Source organism: Coregonus lavaretus (assembly GCF_964263955.1).
Source record: "Coregonus lavaretus genome assembly, contig: HAP1_SCAFFOLD_1753, whole genome shotgun sequence".
Lineage (NCBI taxonomy): Eukaryota > Metazoa > Chordata > Actinopteri > Salmoniformes > Salmonidae > Coregonus > Coregonus lavaretus.
This window is the reverse complement of record NW_028160929.1, coordinates 79,261-97,890: the sequence shown is the minus strand read 5'-3', so window position 1 is coordinate 97,890 and position 18,630 is coordinate 79,261. Positions and strand designations below refer to the sequence as shown.

Below are 18,630 nucleotides of genomic sequence, written 5' to 3'. Positions count from 1 at the left end.
TCATTGAGAGGTTTGCCACTCAGAAGGACAGACGGGCAAAATTCCTGTACAAATAAGATGACAGACACACACACACAGAGCAGCTCTGGCCGCATGTTTCTTTGTATATAGTTGACCTTAGCATAAAAAATCCAGTTATATATGGTACTCTAGAAAGTCTTAATAGTGTCTTTGCTAATATTACTGTATATATGTTGTTTTGTATCAATTAATTGTTGCAGTTCTGGAGCACATTAACAATTAGTCACATTTAGTATGATCATAAAATACTGTATGCTATTCTTCCAGTCAAAGGTTTGAGTTCATCCACTTGATATCCATTTCTATATTATACATCCTTTTATACAGTGTAAGATTTCCTATAAACTTTATAATAATTTCATGTTATTGTCCACTTTCCACTCTGTTCTGACAGCATGCCTGTTGCGTTGCCTGTTTACTACCAATGGTGAAAAGTTCACTTTAAATGCAAATGAAAGGCTTGGGTTTGTGTAATATGTTTTTGTGTAAGAATGCCTCAACTTTTTAATATTGGCATTAAATAATTACTGAATGTTTCACTGAGCACTGCTGTCCTGCAGTTTGTGTTAAAATATATCGCGATGGTTACAGGAAAAAAAAAGTATGGCACAGCCCCACCGAGAATATTTTTCACCAGCCGCCACTGATTGTTAGATATTTTCATTAACATATGGTAGCAAGTCAAGCTATCTAGTTACATGTTACAACATTATATTATATGGCCAATGTTTGTGTGCATCCTCTTTGCTCTTACCTTCGACATCAACAAGCGACACACGGGCATCTTTGCTCAGTAATCTCCTCTCCCCATCGGTTTCACTGGGATGACATCCGGTGGTGTGGCATGGTAAAGCTTGCTCAAAGGGGAAAATAACCAACCCGTACTGTCTTCTTCAGACGGCGGTTTTGGAACTTATTTCAGGCTTAACATCGCCACGAACCTCCACATTCGTATTGGAATTGCAAGCAGTCATTCGCGGTTTCCATCTGCTCGGCCATGGCGGCACATAAACCAGTGGAATGGGTTCAGGCCGTGATAAATAGATTCGACGAGCAGGTAATATTATATTGTATATGAGTTGGAAGTGGGAGTAGTTAGTTAGCTGAAACTGCAAGCAGTGAAGCATTTGGAGGGCTTGAACAGGTAACTAGCTAACTTATTTCTGCCACTGCAAAGTGCATACTAGCCTGCTTTCTAGCTAACGTTAGCTAGCTATAGACAAAGTAACTACTACGTTAGGACAAATATTTTTGTATCTGTTAGGATGATGTGTAACAAAAGTGCAAGTTACTTTTAGCTACCTATCTAGTAAGCTTCCCATGTACTTCGCTAGCTAAGATAGCTAGCTAGCCAACTAAACATGCATTTTCATGTTGCTTCGATTTTGGGTGTTGGTATAGCTAACTCGGACTGTTAGGAGAGGTTGCACATAACGTCTAATATTGGCTAATTCTGGCAGTAAATTGGGGAACAGATGTCACTACTGTACCAGCTAGGGAGTCATAGCTAACTGTAAACAAATGAGAGGTGTGACTCCAACATGCACTGATTAAAATGCAAGGTCTGTCACATGCAGTGAAAAAAATGAAGAACACACACTCGTTGCATGCTGTCAGCCAACAGTCATGTTACTGTCTGTCTGAGGAATCTGGATTTGCAACCTGGCCATGTTTCTGCTCTGAGGTAAAGGCTCAATACTAAGATAAAAAAGCAACATGAATCCCAGTTTACCTATTTGCTTATGGTCTTGCCTACGCCTAGCGAACAGTTTTTTAAATTATATGAGAAAAAAATATTCCATTTTATTTGGAACGGCAAACCAGCCAAAATTAAACGGGCCTATTTATATAATGAATATGAATTCGGAGGACAGAAATTATTAAATATTAAAGCATTAGACCTATCACTAAAAGCTTCAGTCATACAAAAGTTATACTTAAATCCGAACTGGTTCTCAAGCAAATTAGTAAGATTGTCTCACCCAATGTTCAAGAATGGCCTTTCTCCCTTTATTCAGATTACAACCACTCATTTTCAGTTATTTGAAAAGGAAATCATCTCCCAAATATCACTATTTCTAAAACAAGCCATATAAAGTTGGTTGCAATTTCAATTTAATCCTCCAGAAACGACAGAACAAATAATGCAACAAATATTGTGGTTAAATTCAAATATACTAATTGACAAAAAACCTTAATTTTTTGACAAAATGTTTAAAAAAGGTATAAGCTTCGTAAATGATATCATCGGTAGGACTGGTGGAGTTATGTCACACATGCAGCTAACAAAAACATATGGAAATGTCTGCTCTACCCAAAATTACAACCAAATAATTGCAGCCTTACCGCAAAAATGGAAGAGGAAAGTGGAAAGGGGAGAAAGTAAGGAACTCGTCTGTCGGCCTTACATTAAAGAACATAATTGGTTAAGGAAAACTGTAATAAATAAAAAAGTATATCAGTTTCATTTAAGGACCAAAGGATTGACAGCCGTCCCATATAGATTGCAAAATAGTTGGGAAGATATTTTTTACGTACTGATCCCATGGCATAGTGTTTATGAACTGACACGCAAAACGACATCGGATTCAAAAATTGGAATCTTTCAATTTAAATTATTATATAAAATTCTTGCTACCAATATAATGTTATTTATATGGGGGATACAATCTTCCCAGCTCTGCAGATTTAGCTGTGAAGAGACAGAATCATTAGATCATTTGTTTTGGTTCTGTCCAGTTGTAGCTTGTTTTTGGACACAGGTCCAGGAATGGCTGAAGGATTGCAATATTTACCTGGAGCTAACCTTGCAGATAGCATTACTGGGTGATCTGAAAAGTCATAGTCAATCGATCAATAATATAATAATACTTTTAGCAAAAATGTTTATTTTTAATTCACAATCTGTAGAAGCAATGAGAATAGAAAGGTTCAGAACTTTTGTAAAACATCACAGTACAGTTGAAATATATATGGCAAATAGAAATCCTATATGGATGGTGTTAAGAGCTAGATGGGAGGTGTTGAATGGAGTTGAAGTATGGGACTAATAACAACTAACAACAAATAATAACAAGATAACTAATAATGTAAGTATATAGGTTGTATGTTGGGAGCTTTTGGGAAAGAGCACAGTTAGAAAGATATGGCATATAGAAGCAAACCGGATGGACATCATGAAAATGATCGGAGAGGTTGAGAGTAGAAGTAGTTCAGGAGCAAAAACTAATAAAATATAATTATTGTAAAATTGACTGTGTCCATGAAATGTAGATGGTAAGTATAAGCTGGAAGTAGAGGCCTAAGTATTGTTGTTCACTAATTTACCCCAAGTAGGGAAAGGATGGCGGGGTTGAAAAGTAATAAAGGGGAGTATAGATATAAAAAACATGGGGGATTGGATGTGATGCAGACAATTACATTGATGGAAGTTACAATCTATCTGCAATATTAAGCTGTTTAGGTGTCTGCGTGCAGTGTGAAGGAAGTTAGAGGTAGTCCCGAGAGCCAATGCAGACTAGCATTTGTGCAATGACTGGAAGGCTACAGGTACACTAGCATATGCTACTGTACAGTACTGCTATAGTATCCCTTTAAGGGTGCCAAAGATTCCTCTAATGAACTTGAGATTGAAGCTATGTGAATCATTGGGTCAGGTAGTCTATCCAGTCCATCAATAGTTTTTACACTTGTCTGTTGCCCCTAACTGTTTCTCATCAGGAGTCATTATCAGTCAATATTATCATATTGTAAGATCAAGGTTGTAAAATGCTCCAGCTTATTTGTTGGAAAGTTTGTTGTTGCTTGAGAGCTGGTATGTCTGTAAAGCAGCTCTGGGTCTCAATTTCATCCATTGGAAACTGAGCTTTGTCTGTTTTGGTCGTCAAAGACCACCACGAAAGGGACTGAAACAGATGGTTCTTTTGGGATGGTTCTTGCAACCATGCTGCAGTGCAAGCAATGCCGCCAGAAACTCTTAACCTTCTTTAAACTATTTTGGGTGAAATCTGTTTTACAAATAAACTTGAAAAGGGTTAGGCCTAGTTTAGGCCTACCAGAGTTTGCACTATGCAGAGGTTTGGATTTAGCCTAAACCTGCTCCAAGTGCCATTGCGCACTGTGCAACTGCCCTCAGCTCCAGTACAACTTTGGGTATAAGACTGTCTCATACCTCCTTTTCTTTGCCTTTTGAAAATGAATATCAGCACTTTGTGTGCAGTTTGGGTAGGTTCTGGGCCTCAGGTTTCAGAGGCTACAGAGGGACTCTGATGCACAGAGTGGTGATTGTACCCAGGCTTAGCGGCTCTGCTCGGCTTATTACAGTTTGATGAAAGTGTAATAAGGGATTAAATCCACCTTGTGTTGTTAAGACCATTTAGAAGCCTCTAAGTCAGGGGTAACTCTTACCCTACGAGGTCCGGAGCCTGCTGGTTTTCTGTCCTACATAATAATGAATTGTATACACCTGGTGTCCAGGTCTAATTCAGTCCCTGATTAGAGGGGAACAATGAAAAAATTTAGTGGAACTGGCTTCGGGTTCCAGAGTTGAATTTGAGGGCTCTATGTCATAGAATTGCATGTGTTGGCTTTATGAGGGTGGAGTTCATAGTCCGAATCAGATTTTCTGTGTGAACCTTGCTTATTTTTCCCAAAAATCTACCCAGTGTCCAGAAACAATGAAAGTGTTGTGAACAAGTCTAAATCACAGTTGTATGCAACTTCAGATTCCTAAATTGTCTTGGTTGTAATGCATGCACCTGGGGCGGCAGGTAGCTTAGTGGTTAAGAGCGTTGTGCCAGTAACCGAAAGGTCACTGGTTCTAATCCCCGAGCCAACTAGGTGAAAAATCTGTTGATGTGCCCTTGAGCAAGGCACTTAACCCTAATTGCTCCTGTAAGTCGCTCTGGATAAGAGCGTCTGCTAAATGACTAAAATGTAATGTAAATGTAAAAAGCTACCCGAGAGAGGTTGGTGGATGCCAATGTGATGTACTAGATTAATGAGAAAGAAGAACCTCAACCTAGTAGTATTGGTCATCACAGCATCAGCCCAGAATCGTCATATCATCAGTGCATCTCTTCTTTAAACCATGACCTCTGCAGTGTTGGTGCATCGTCATGGAAACTGAATCTGTTCACCCCCACCCCACCATACCCCCTAAAGCAGAGTTGTGACTAAAGGGTGATCGGAAGTGACTTTTTGAAGCAGGTTAGGAGAGCATTTTAGCTAACCCTAACCCTTTTCCTAACCTTAACCTAAGTCTCCTAACCTGCCACGTTAATTATCCTAACCTGCTACGTAAATTCTCCTGACCTGCCACGAAAAAGTAACTTCCGGTCGTAGCTGTACTCCCTGCAGTCAGAACCCTAGAGCAGCTGAGTTGTCAAAAGACGAGATGGCTCCAGTGAACAACACTGTTGGAATACTGATGTTAAATTATAAATGATGTTAAATTACTGTATATTGATGTGTGTGGCCAAAATGACAAAATATTTTATAGAAGTCATGGGTAGTAGAATGCTCAAAATGCAGTTGTAGGCTTGAATCTCTTCATTGATTTTCCATTAATTAGAGAATGTTTCGATACCTTCTTATTTAGTGTCACTGTCTGTTTTCAAAGAGTACCTTGATAAGAATTGGTCAGCAAGACATATCTCAACATTATAACATTGTCTCATCATATGGTCTTTATATGGTGTCCCTTCCATGAATTAATTGATGGTATTCTAAGAGAAAGGCCCTTGTATATACAGTGGGGAGAACAAGTATTTGATACACTGCCGATTTTGCAGGTTTTCCTACTTACATTGCAGGTTTTCCTACTTACAAAGCATGTAGAGGTCTGTAATTTTTTATCATAGGTACACTTCAACTGTGAGAGACGGAATCTAAAACAAAAATCCAGAAAATCAAATTGTATGATTTTTAAGTAATTAATTTGCATTTTATTTGCATGACATAAGTATTTGATCACCTACCAACCAGTAAGAATTCCGGCTCTCACAGACCTGTTAGTTTTTCTTTAAGAAGCCCTCCTGTTCTCCACTCATTACCTGTATTAACTGCACCTGTTTGAACTCGTTACCTGTATAAAAGACACCTGTCCACACACTCAATCAAACAGACTCCAACCTCTCCACAATGGCCAAGACCAGAGAGCTGTGTAAGGACATCAGGGATAAAATTGTAGACCTGCACAAGGCTGGGATGGGCGACATGACAATAGGCAAGCAGCTTGGTGAGAAGGCAACAACTGTTGGCGCAATTATTAGAAAATGGAAGAAGTTCAAGATGACGGTCAATCACCCTCGGTCTGGGGCTCCATGCAAGATCTCACCTCGTGGGGCATCAATGATCATGAGGAAGGTGAGGGAACAGTCCAGAACTACACGGCAGGACCTGGTCAATGACCTGAAGAGAGCTGGGACCACAGTCTCAAAGAAAACCATTAGTAACACACTACGCCGTCATGGATTAAAATCCTGCAGCGCACGCAAGGTCCCCCTGCTCAAGCCAGCGTATGTCCAGGCCCGTCTGAATTTTCCAATGACCATCTGGATGATCCAGAGGAGGAATGGGAGAAGGTCATGTGGTCTGATGAGACAAAAATAGAGCTTTTTGGTCTAAACTCCACTCGCCGTGTTTGGAGGAAGAAGAAGGATGAGTACAACCCCAAGAACACCATCCCAACCGTGAAGCATGGAGGTGGAAACATCATTCTTTGGGGATGCTTTTCTGCAAAGGGGACAGGACGACTGCACTGTATTGAGGGGAGGATGGATGGGGCCATGTATCGCGAGATCTTGGCCAACAACCTCCTTCCCTCAGTAAGAGCATTGAAGATGGGTCGTGGCTGGGTCTTCCAGCATGACAACGACCCGAAACACACAGCCAGGGCAACTAAGGAGTGGCTCCGTGAGAAGCATCTCAAGGTCCTGGAGTGGCCTAGCCAGTCTCCAGACCTGAACCCAATAGAACATCTTTGGAGGGAGCTGAAAGTCCGTATTGCCCAGCGACAGCCCCAAAACCTGAAGGATCTGGAGAAGGTCTGTATGGAGGAGTGGGCCAAAATCCCTGCTGCAGTGTGTGCAAACCTGGTCAAGACCTACAGGAAACGTATGATCTCTGTAATTGCAAACAAAGGTTTCTGTACCAAATATTAAGTTCTGCTTTTCTGATGTATCACATACTTATGTCATGCAATAAAATGCAAATTAATTACTTAAAAATCATACCATGTGATTTTCTGGATTTTTGTTTTAGATTCCGTCGCTCACAGTTGAAGTGTACCTATGATAAAAATTACAGACCTCTACATGCTTTGTAAGTAGGAAAACCTGCAAAATCGGCAGTGTATCAAATACTTGTTCTCCCCACTGTACATGAAGATCATTGAGTCAAATTTGTTATGTCACTTTTTTTTTTTTTTTTTACATAATTCATCTTTAATGCGAATATCTAAACATCCCATCTAGGGACAATAACAGTTCTCTTTTCATGAAAAATAGGCCTCACTTTAATTACGTTTCTTCTCTTGGCTCATTCCTCTCATCCAATGTTCATTTCCTTCCCCCTGTTTCCCCCAATCATGTAATGAGCACACAGTGCATTAGTGTGTATACAATGTCAATCAGCTATGCCAAAGTGCACATAAGGGAAGAGATGGCTCCGTGACCTTTTAGGAATTCCAATCCCGGCCTGTGAAACAAAGTGCTTACTGTCTGTCTCTGGTCCCGGACGGACAGTCCCTGAGCTGAACTGGATGTGAAAGATATGAAGCAGGGATGGGCCTGTGTGGACTCTGTGCATTCCAGTTCAGACGGCTGACTATTCTCCTACCCTCTGTTTTTGGACTTTCATTCCCAGGCCAAGGTTTCTCCCTGAGGGGCCCTAGTGGTAGAGAGGATCCAGCTAGTAAGCAGTCCTAGGCCATGAGCCTCTTCCTTACCATGGATGCAGGTCTGAACCGAACTGTTTCCTTATTAGGTCTGCAACAGTGTAGTCTCCCCTTACCATACTCCCACGCCTGTTCATCACTTGGCTGTTGGGGAAGCCTGGAAGTGGAAATTGAGGCTAACAACATCCTGGCTCTGTTGCCCCACGCCTACGCACGGGCCTGAAGGAGAGCCAGAGCCACATCAGGGAGGAGTGCTCCATGCAGAAAAGCTCACTTCTCATCTGTGCTGCTGCTTACGGCTCATTAACACTCCAGGCCTGATGTGCCCCGCGTACACACTAGCCAGCCACAACACTAGGCAAGCTTACAGGGGCTCCTGCCCATGAGGTCTGGCCCAGCTGGCCCTTGTGTGAGTGAGTGAGATGTAGCCTGCAGGTGTACAGCTGTGGGCGTATGTTAGAGTTGTGGCGAGGTTCTTCTTAGCACAGGGCTTCATTGCTCTGTGACTGCAGGACGTCAGCACCTTGACCTTCGTCAGGTGTCGGAGACGTCCTCATAGCGCGAGAGGTGTGACATAGCACTTCTTGTGTGGAAATGTGTAGTGTGGATATGTGTAGACACATGATAAGAACGTGAAACCATGGCTTTGTGTAATTCCATTAGCCTTGCTCAAACCTGCTGCATATATGGTCCACTGTCTAACACGTTCACCCGTGGCTACGTACTCCTGTACGTACACATGATTTTCTTCTCTTTCTCCTTAGCTTCCCGTTAAAATGGGACATCAGAACAACCACACCAAAGTCGGCACAGAGCACAACAAGGAATGTCTCATCAACATCTCTAAGTACAAGTTCTCCCTCGTCATCAGTGGCCTCACGAACGTACTAAAAAATGTGAACAACATGGTAAGTGGAGTTTTTAACATATCTCTTTTAGCTGTTTATTTGACTTTAGCATGAGTAATGGGGATCACTACGTTGCGCGTCATCAACCCTACCTCCTGGAAGGCTTGTGTATTGTGTCAAAACTCCAAGTCAACTGAAGTTTAGGATGCCCACTAAGGGCTGGAAGTGGTGTTTGCCGAATCACTGTGTCCTCTGTGTCTGTAAGCCCTCATCTCCCCTCCCCTCCCCTCCCCTCCCCTCCCCTCCCCTCCCCTCTCCTCTCCTCCTCTCCTCTCTCCAGCAGATATTCGGGGAAGCTGCTGAGAAGAACCTCTACCTCTCCCAGCTGATTATCCTGGACACACTGGAGAAGTGCCTGGTGTCGGTGAGGAAACCCCCATACACTCTACATCTACTGTATCCCTCCTTACATCACCTTTAGTTGGTCTGATAACCTATCCCCCCCTACAGTTGTTTGTATGTGTTTGTATTGTGTATAAACATTTCTCCATTTTAGTTTTCCCCCAGCCTGTCCCATATTAGTCCTATGACCTCCCCCAACTCAAACAGTTTTCTGTTGATGAATTTAATTGAACATTGCCAGTCAAGAACATTGGCCTCAAAATATTGCACTTATTGCACCAATATTCTAAAACGCTATGGTTCTTCCAACACAACGCCAGCATTACATTGGTTGGATGGATCCTGGATGCCCCTGTTCTGTCTCTCTCTGCTTTTTCCAGACAGACACAGACATACACTTAAACCCCTTCCTTCACTCGTGCTTTCTCTTCCCCTCTGAAATAGGTGCCTCTGTTCTGCGACCCTGCAGCAGTAGATTACATTTGCAGGTGTTTCCTCGACTTGAGTTAGTGGTTTCACAGCTTCCAATGGGATCGCCGGGAGTTTCCTGTATAGGTTTTTCATTAGGCCATGTCGTCAGATGGAAGCCAGCTGCTCTGCTCATGGACTATATGGAACTTTAGTTAGAAATGTAGAGATGTTATTTTTTACACATTTCTAAGTATAGTAATAGCCTCATTTTGTGTTACACTATTTCCTACATATGAGTGAGCTACAGGTTTTGAATGCAGTTGTATGCAGTCTGTCCCAGTATGAGGTTGCCAGTTTGACACAGTAGTTTTGGAAATGAGCCAATGGGAGCACTTGCGAATCCCAGGTGGGGACATACTGTGGTTGTGCCCCTGAGCGAGGCACTTAACCCACATACATGTATTGCATGTCCAGCTGTATAAATCCGAACTATGTGAGAAGTTGCCTCTGATAACCTGAAAAGCACTCCTTGTTTTCTCAGAGAACCTGTAGAAACCAGCGTGCACATACACTCTTTCCTCTCATCATGTTCCCTCTCTTTTTCTCTGTATTCATCTTCCTCCTGAACAGCAAACCTGGTTTCAAAAAAACAAATAAAGCAACACCTCAGGGCACAACGCCTCTCCTCCATGTGACCTACTTGTTGTGTGTATGTACTGACATGTATGTAACTGATATATATACACACACACTACATGTTAATGGTTTTAAATGTACAGTACCAGTCAAAAGGTTGGACACACCTCATTCCAGCGTTTTTCTTTATTTTTTACTATTTTCTACATTGTAGAATAATAGTGAAGACATCAAAACTATGAAATAACACATATGGAATCATGTAGTAACCAAAAAAGTGTTAAACAAATCAAAATATATTTGAGATTCTTGAAAGTAGCCACCCTTTGCCTTGATGACAGCTTTGCACACTGTTGGCATTCTCTCAACTAGCTTCATGAGGTAGTCACCTGGAATGCATTTCAATTAACAGGTGTGCCTTGTTAATTTCTGGAATTTCTTTCCTTCTTAATTCATTTTAGCCAATCATTTGTGTTTTGACAAGGCAGGGTTGGTATACAGAAGATAGCCCTATTTGGGAAAAGACTAAGTCCATATTATGGCAAGAACAGCTCAAATAAGCAAAGAGAAACGACAGTCCATCATTACTTTAAGACATGAAGGTCAGTCAATCTGGAAAATTTCAATAACTAATGCTCTTGCGGCTGAATGGGAGCAAGTTCCTGTAAGTGCAGTCGCAAAAACCATCAAGGGCTATGATGAAACTGGCTCTCATGAGGACCGCCACAGGAAAGGAAGACCCAGCGTTACCTCAGCTGCAGAGGATAAGTTCATTAGAGTTACCAGCCTCAGAAATTGCAGCCCAAATAAATGCTTCACAGAGTTCAAGTAACAGACACATCTCAACATCAACTGTTCAGAGGAGACTGTGTGAATCAGGCCTTCATGGTCGAATTGCTGCAAAGAAATCACTACTAAAGGACACCAATAATAAGAGACTTGCTTGGGCAAGAAACACGAGCAATGGACATTAGACCAGTGGAAATCTGTCCTTTGGTCTGATGAGTCCAAATTGGAGATTTTTGGTTACATCCGCCGTGTCTTTGTGAGACGCAGAGTAGGTGAATGGATGATCTCCGCATGTGTGATTCTCACCGTGAAGCATGAAGGAGGAGGTGTGGGGGTGCTTTGCTGGTGACACTGTCAGTGATTTATTTAGAATTCAAGGCACACTTAACCAGCATGGCTACCACAGCATTCTGCAGCAATACGCCATCCCATCTGGTTTGCGCATAGTCCCACTATCATTTGTTTTTCAACAGGACAATGACCCAACACACCTCCAGGCTATGTAACGGCTATTTGACCAAGAAGGAGAGTGATGAAGTGCTGCATTAGATGACCTGGCCTCCATAATCCCCCGACCTCAACCCAATTGAGATGGTTTGGGATGAGTTGGACCGCAGATTGAAGGAAAAGCAGCCAACAAGTGCTCAGCATATGTGGGAACTCCTTCAAGACTGTTGGAAAAGCATTCTAGGTGAAGCTGGTTGAAAGAATGCCAAGTGTGTGCAAAGGTGTCATTAAGGCAAAGGGTGGCTACTTTGAAGAATCTAAAATATAACAAATGTTTTGATTTGTTAAACACTTTTTTGGTTACTACATGATTCCATATGTGTTATTTCATAGTTTTGATGTCTTCACTATTATTCTACAATGTAGAAAATACTAAAAATAAAGAAAAAACCTTGAATGAGTAGGTGTGTCCAAACTTTTGACTGGTACTGCATGTAGATTGTAAAGTATTTTGTCTGTAAATTATTTTTCGTTATGTGTCGGACCGCAGTAAGACTAGCTGTCGCCATTGGTGTCAACTAATGGGGATCCTAATAAATCAAATAAAATCCCCCCAGCAATCGAAGGACTGCCTGCGTCTGGACGAGACCATGCTTGTGAAGCAGCTGCTGCCAGAGATCTGTCACTTCATCCACACGTACCGTGAGGGCCACCAGCACGCTGCAGAGCTCCGTGCCTCTGCCTCAGGGGTCCTCTTCTCCCTCAGCTGCAACAACTTCAACGCTGTCTTCAGCCGCATCTCCACCAGGTAACGCTAACCCTGATCCTGAGGAACTACAGACTGTTGGCTAATTCAGTGTCACTATCACTGTGTTGATGAGCAGTTGATCAGGTGTGTTAGTACAGGGCTGGAACAAAAGCCTGCCCACCCTGTTGTTCTTCCAAGGTCGATGGAAACTCACCTACGTTATTATCTTTTGTGCAAAAATGCATTTGTGTCTTTAAACAGTTCCACCAGACCTGATTTTCCCAGAAGTGTAATATTACAAATGACCAGTGGCGGCTGGTGAAAAATATTCTCGGTGGGGCTGTGCCATACTTTTTTTTTCCTGTAACCATCGCGATATATTTTAACACAAACTGCAGGACAGCAGTGCTCAGTGAAACATTCAGTAATTATTTAATGCCAATATTAAAAAGTTGAGGCATTCTTACACAAAAACATATTACACAAACCCAAGCCTTTCATTTGCATTTAAAGTGAACTTTTCACCATTGGTAGTAAACAGGCAACGCAACAGGCATGCTGTCAGAACAGAGTGGAAAGTGGACAATAACATGAAATTATTATAAAGTTTATAGGAAATCTTACACTGTATAAAAGGATGTATAATATAGAAATGGATATCAAGTGGATGAACTCAAACCTTTGACTGGAAGAATAGCATACAGTATTTTATGATCATACTAAATGTGACTAATTGTTAATGTGCTCCAGAACTGCAACAATTAATTGATACAAAACAACATATATACAGTAATATTAGCAAAGACACTATTAAGACTTTCTAGAGTACCATATATAACTGGATTTTTTATGCTAAGGTCAACTATATACAAAGAAACATGCGGCCAGAGCTGCTCTGTGTGTGTGTGTCTGTCATCTTATTTGTACAGGAATTTTGCCCGTCTGTCCTTCTGAGTGGCAAACCTCTCAATGACCCTTTGATTAAAGTCAGGAATGTCCCTGACAAGTTTCTTCTCCATGGAGAGCATGGCCAGAGCGTTCAGGCGATCCTGTGTCATGCTGTTTCTCAGGAAGGTCTTGATCCTTTTCAGTGTAGAGAAGCACCTTTCTGACTCAGCAGTTGTCATGGGTGTGGTGATGAGGATCTTGAGGAGGCTGGCAGTCTGTGAAAGTGCTCTGAAGGTTGTTCTCCATGAAGAACTGGTACAGGGGCACTGCACCACTACAAGCCTTGAACTCACTGTTCTCATAGATGAGGGACAGTTCGGTTTTGAGCTTGGCCTTGTTCAACATGGGGTACGCCTCCACGGTTGTTTCAAGCGCTGTATCGGGGAACTTCACACTGTGTTGTGGGAACAACTCTCCGTGCAATAGTGTTGCGCTGATGAGGTGCTGGGTGAAGGAGAACCTCTCTTTGGCATGACTCAGGATGGTATCACATACCTGTAAAAGATACATCATCAGCTTTAATTTGCAATTAAGCTATTTTGATGCAAGTGATCCTGACTGACACATGCCTATGTCCAACTCAAGTATATGATTACCAAGGTGCTGATTGTTCAGGGTTTTGGCTACATACTACCAGGCCTGAAAAAAGTTCTAGGGGGAAACACTGACAATTACATCACAACTTACCTCTATAGCCAACCTCTGTTGTTCTCCTGGTCCCAGCATCCTCCGTCGCTTGATGGGCTGTTGCTGCTCGTCAGATGCGCTGTCCCCACACAAAGAGGGAATTGAGGCCCTGGGTCCAAAAAATAAAGTTTAATTTGATAACTTGCAATCAGACTTCTTAACTCACTGTAATTCCCCCTCAACACACAACCAGTGACTTTTATATATGACGGCCACAGCAATCCTGTGGCCGTCATCCAGCTGCGTAGCAATGTTCACCCTTCCTAATACAGCTAGCTTTACAGAGTTGTCCATGTGTGCCCTGGTGTTCTCATGTTTCTTTACCTTCTCTGACAGGTGCTTCATATCCCTCACTCCGGTACCTGTCCATGCTGAATCTGACCCCGTCGTTTTAAAAAGCAAGCACGGAAAGCAAAATAAAGCATTAGCATCAGTGCACCCAGCTAGCCAAGCCTTCCTGGTGTACCAGCTACGGGAGAAGCCGCGCATATACTGCTTCCCTTTCTCGCTAGCCTGCTGTCTGATTGAGAGGTCAGGTTGATCTGGGCCCAGCTCTTTCACCCGAACTTTCTCTGACAAAGTTCTCCTCTCAAACGGATCTTGGAGGAGAGATTTCACCGAGTTAGGGTTGGGTCTTGGAGGAGTAACGTTTGCGCTCGCCATTGTCGTCTAGTAAAAATGGCGCCACTGGAGCCCGGTCCTTATTTTATCAGGGGCGAGCTTGGGGCGATAAAATAATCGCCCTCCTTGGATTCGATTTAAGATCGCTGATTGGCTACATTTTATGTCATACATTCATATCTTAAATTAGCAATTGGCTTAACTGCTACGTAGACCCGCCTCCTCGGGGCACTTTCTGTATCGCCCAGAGCTGACGGGGCGTTTGACAGGCAGAGGAAAGGTTGCGAATATGATTTTCTATCATATCTTACACATATTACTGTGTGCATTCCATATTTCAAACACACAAATATTGACATACTGATGTTTTTATTATTATTATTATTATTTTTATTTATTTTTTATTTTATTTTTTAAAATAATTTTATTTAAGGGGGCGGCGCCCTAGCGCCCTCTATCGGCCAGCCGCCACTGCTAACAATATTATTACATGTAATCCAGGAGTTTTTGTTTGAATTCTGGTTCTCCTCTCACAACACAAGTCACTCAGAAAAGCATATGTAGCCAGTAGCATGCTGCAGGTACATTTGGCATTTAAAAAAAACTATAGCTGTGCTACAGAATTAATCTGTTATCATAAAAGTGTATTGCAATATTCAGTCTCTTGCCACACACACACACTCTCACTAGATACAAATGTGTAGGCTACTTGTCCAGAGAGGTTTGTGCTGTAGAAGTGGATCTACAGCAAAAGTAGACCTTTACTGCAATCTACAGGTCTAAGGTCACACTAGCATACAGAAAATGTAAATGTAGGCTATCCACAGAAAATGGAAATGTGTGTGTTTCTGTTTGAGAAGTTAAACCAGTTCATTCCCTTGTCACTGAGTGTCCTGCATCATGTATTTTTTTTATTATTTGTAAATTAAGTATGGTTTATTTTACAGTACATTTATTTTAGACAGAATCACTTATATCTGGTTGAATGTTGGTTGTGGGACATATCTGAAGTACTGTGTGTGTTCCATTAATCACACTAATGCCAGGGTCAGTATGTGTGTGTGTGGATAGGCATGTTCTATACAGTATTCAGGACAACATTACTCTATTTATCATACACTATGACTATGACTGCATAATAGACTAACCTAAAAATACACATTATTTTCTAATAAATGTGTTAACAGGGGAATATACAGTGGGGGGAAAAAAGTATTTAGTCAGCCACCAATTGTGCAAGTTCTCCCACTTAAAAAGATGAGAGAGGCCTGTAATTATCATCATAGGTACACGTCAACTATGACAGACAAAAGGAGAGAAAAAAATCCAGAAAATCACATTGTAGGATTTTTTATGAATTTATTTGCAAATTATGGTGGAAAATAAGTATTTGGTCAATAACAAAAGTTTCTCAATACTTTGTTATATACCCTTTGTTGGCAATGACACAGGTCAAACGTTTTCTGTAAGTCTTCACAAGGTTTTCACACACCGTTGCTGGTATTTTGGCCCATTCCTCCATGCAGATCTCCTCTAGCGCAGTAATGTTTTGGGGCTGTCACTGGGCAACACAGACTTTCAACTCCCTCCAAAGATTTTCTATGGGGTTGAGATCTGGAGACTGGCTAGGCCACTCCAGGACCTTGCCCGGGCGGTGTGTTTGGGATCATTGTCATTCTGAAAGACCCAGCCACATTTCATCTTCAATGCCCTTGCTGATGGAAGGAGGTTTTCACTCAAAATCTCACGATACATGGCCCCATTCATTCTTTCCTTTACACGGATCAGTCGTCCTGGTCCCTTTGCAGAAAAACAGCCCCAAAGCATGATGTTTCCACCCCCATGCTTCACAGTAGGTATGGTGTTATTTGGATGCAACTCAGCATTCTTTGTCCTCCAAACACGACGAGTTGAGATTTTACCAAAAAGTTCTATTTTGGTTTCATCTGACCATATGACATTCTCCCAATCCTCTTCTGGATCATCCAAATGCACTCTAGCAAACTTCAGACGGGCCTGGACATGTACTGGCTTAAGCAGGGGGACACGTCTGGCACTGCAGGATTTGAGTCCCTGGCGGCGTAGTGTGTTACTGATGGTAGGCTTTGTTACTTTGGTCCCAGCTCTCTGCAGGTCATTCACTAGGTCCCCCCGTGTGGTTCTGGGATTTTTGCTCACCGTTCTTGTGATCATTTTGACCCCACGGGGTGAGATCTTGCGTGGAGCCCCAGAAATCGAGGGAGATTATCAGTGGTCTTGTATGTCTTCCATTTCCTAATAATTGCTCCCACAGTTGATTTCTTCAAACCAAGCTGCTTACCTATTGCAGATTCAGTCTTCCCAGCCTGGTGCAGGTCTACAATTTTGTTTTTGGTGTCCTTTGACAGCTCTTTGGTCTTGGCCATAGTGGAGTTTGGAGTGTGACTGTTTGAGGTTGTGGACAGGTGTCTTTTATACTGATAACAAGTTCAAACAGGTGCCATTAATACAGGTAACGAGTGGAGGACAGAGGAGCCTCTTAAAGAAGAAGTTACAGGTCTGTGAGATCCAGAAATCTTGCTTGTTTGTAGGTGACCAAATACTTATTTTCCACCATAATTTGCAAATAAATCCATTACAAATCCTACAATGTGATTTTCTGGAATTTTTTTTCTCATTTTGTCTGTCATAGTTGACGTGTACCTGATGAAAATTACAGGCCTCTCTCATCTTTTTAAGTGGGAGAACTTGCACAATTGGTGGCTGACTTAATACTTTTTCCCCCACTGTAAATGAAGACAAAGGCTATCAATTCAATGCAAATATTACTGTATTAAAGGAAATCGCTGTATTAAGCCTGCGTTGAAGACCGTTTGAATGGCTTGGATAGGCCTATGGAGATGGCAGAAAACATCCTGATTAGAAGGGAAGCTTTGTGAGGCTTCTCCTGTTGAGAGGTGGAGGAAAGATCCTCTGGGAGTCCAGATGTGGCAGCATGTGCCACTATGCTGGGCACTACAGAAGAGAGAGAGTTGACATGCACTTTAATTTAGAAATTATGTTATATTGTATTCTTAGTTTCAACTCATTACTTTCACAAATAAATGAGAACCAGCATCTTGAGGTTTAGAAATTAGAAATCATTTTACATAAGATCACTATCGATAATATATAATGTACTGTATATAGGGTTTAATATTTTTGCAATAGCATCTTTGTACACCAATATCTCAAACAGTAAATGTCCTGCTGTATGGACTTACACATGCTATCTTCAGCAGTAGTCTGGTCTTTAGATTCAGAGTGGCAGGAATTATTCTTGGAATCCTTCTTGTTCCCGATCTTGAATGGCTAAAAAAAGAGTTGAAAGACAAAAACATGTCAAAACAACAGTCACAGCTGAACAACCTCATGGTAATAACAAATCACATCTTACACACCAGCACACCAATATTTATAAATGGTTTTGGAATTAATGGATGGTTTTACATTCTCGAAATAACATTGTTTACTCACATTGACACAATTGTTAACTTAAATAAGTTTGATGTACCTTTAAGTTGATTTTCAGCCTGGCAAGCCTTTGTAGGAAAGACAGCTTCCCTCTGGTAGCCTTCACATCCTCAGCCATGGGAAGAGCCTCAGGCCGGGTGGCTTCGAAATATGTTCTTGAGGCTGCCCTTGATGCCTCGTTACAACTGTGGAGAATCTCCTTGCTCAGAGACTTCACAAGAATCCTACTGAATGTAGAGTCCTGAGTCGACACGGCCAGTTGGAGGATCTTCTCTGAGCCAAACTCCTTCAACAGATGTTTGTAGACGGTGCTGTATATTTTATGACTCTTCAAGTTCTTGGGATAAGCTTGGGTCTCAGAGCAGCCTGACCATGCACAGAAGGCAGCTATAACTTTTGGAATCAGGTCTTGTGATGTGCGTGTGACGTCAACTGGGTACAGATCAGTTTGGGTTTGGATTTTTGACAGAAGTCTCACCACTAACATGCTGATGAGGCCGGTAAAGTCATCATCACTGCTTAAGTTATCAGTGGATGGGGTTGAAAGCGAGACATCTTTGACAACATCCGGGCTGGTTGACTTCTGATCACAAACAATGCTCTGAGCTACACCGGAACAACTGGTGGTATCTCTTTCCTCAGCATCTATGTTGGCCTCAAAGCCTCGTGCAGCATTGGAGGTC

The 18,630-nt window shown here is 42.0% G+C and overlaps 1 protein-coding gene across 1 annotated transcript; it reads left to right on the top strand.

Moving 5' to 3' along the window:
* Window positions 1-863: 863 nt before the first annotated feature.
* Window positions 864-12,263, top strand: LOC311121299 (neurofibromin-like; the record flags this gene model as incomplete). The annotated part of the gene is made up of 4 exons (XM_084195802.1): window positions 864-1,078; window positions 8,683-8,826; window positions 9,107-9,190; window positions 12,069-12,263. Exons 1-4 carry the CDS (start codon window positions 1,019-1,021, stop codon window positions 12,261-12,263), a joined length of 483 nt encoding a protein of 160 aa, XP_084051928.1. The 5' UTR covers window positions 864-1,018.
* Between the last annotated feature and the right edge of the window lie 6,367 nt (window positions 12,264-18,630).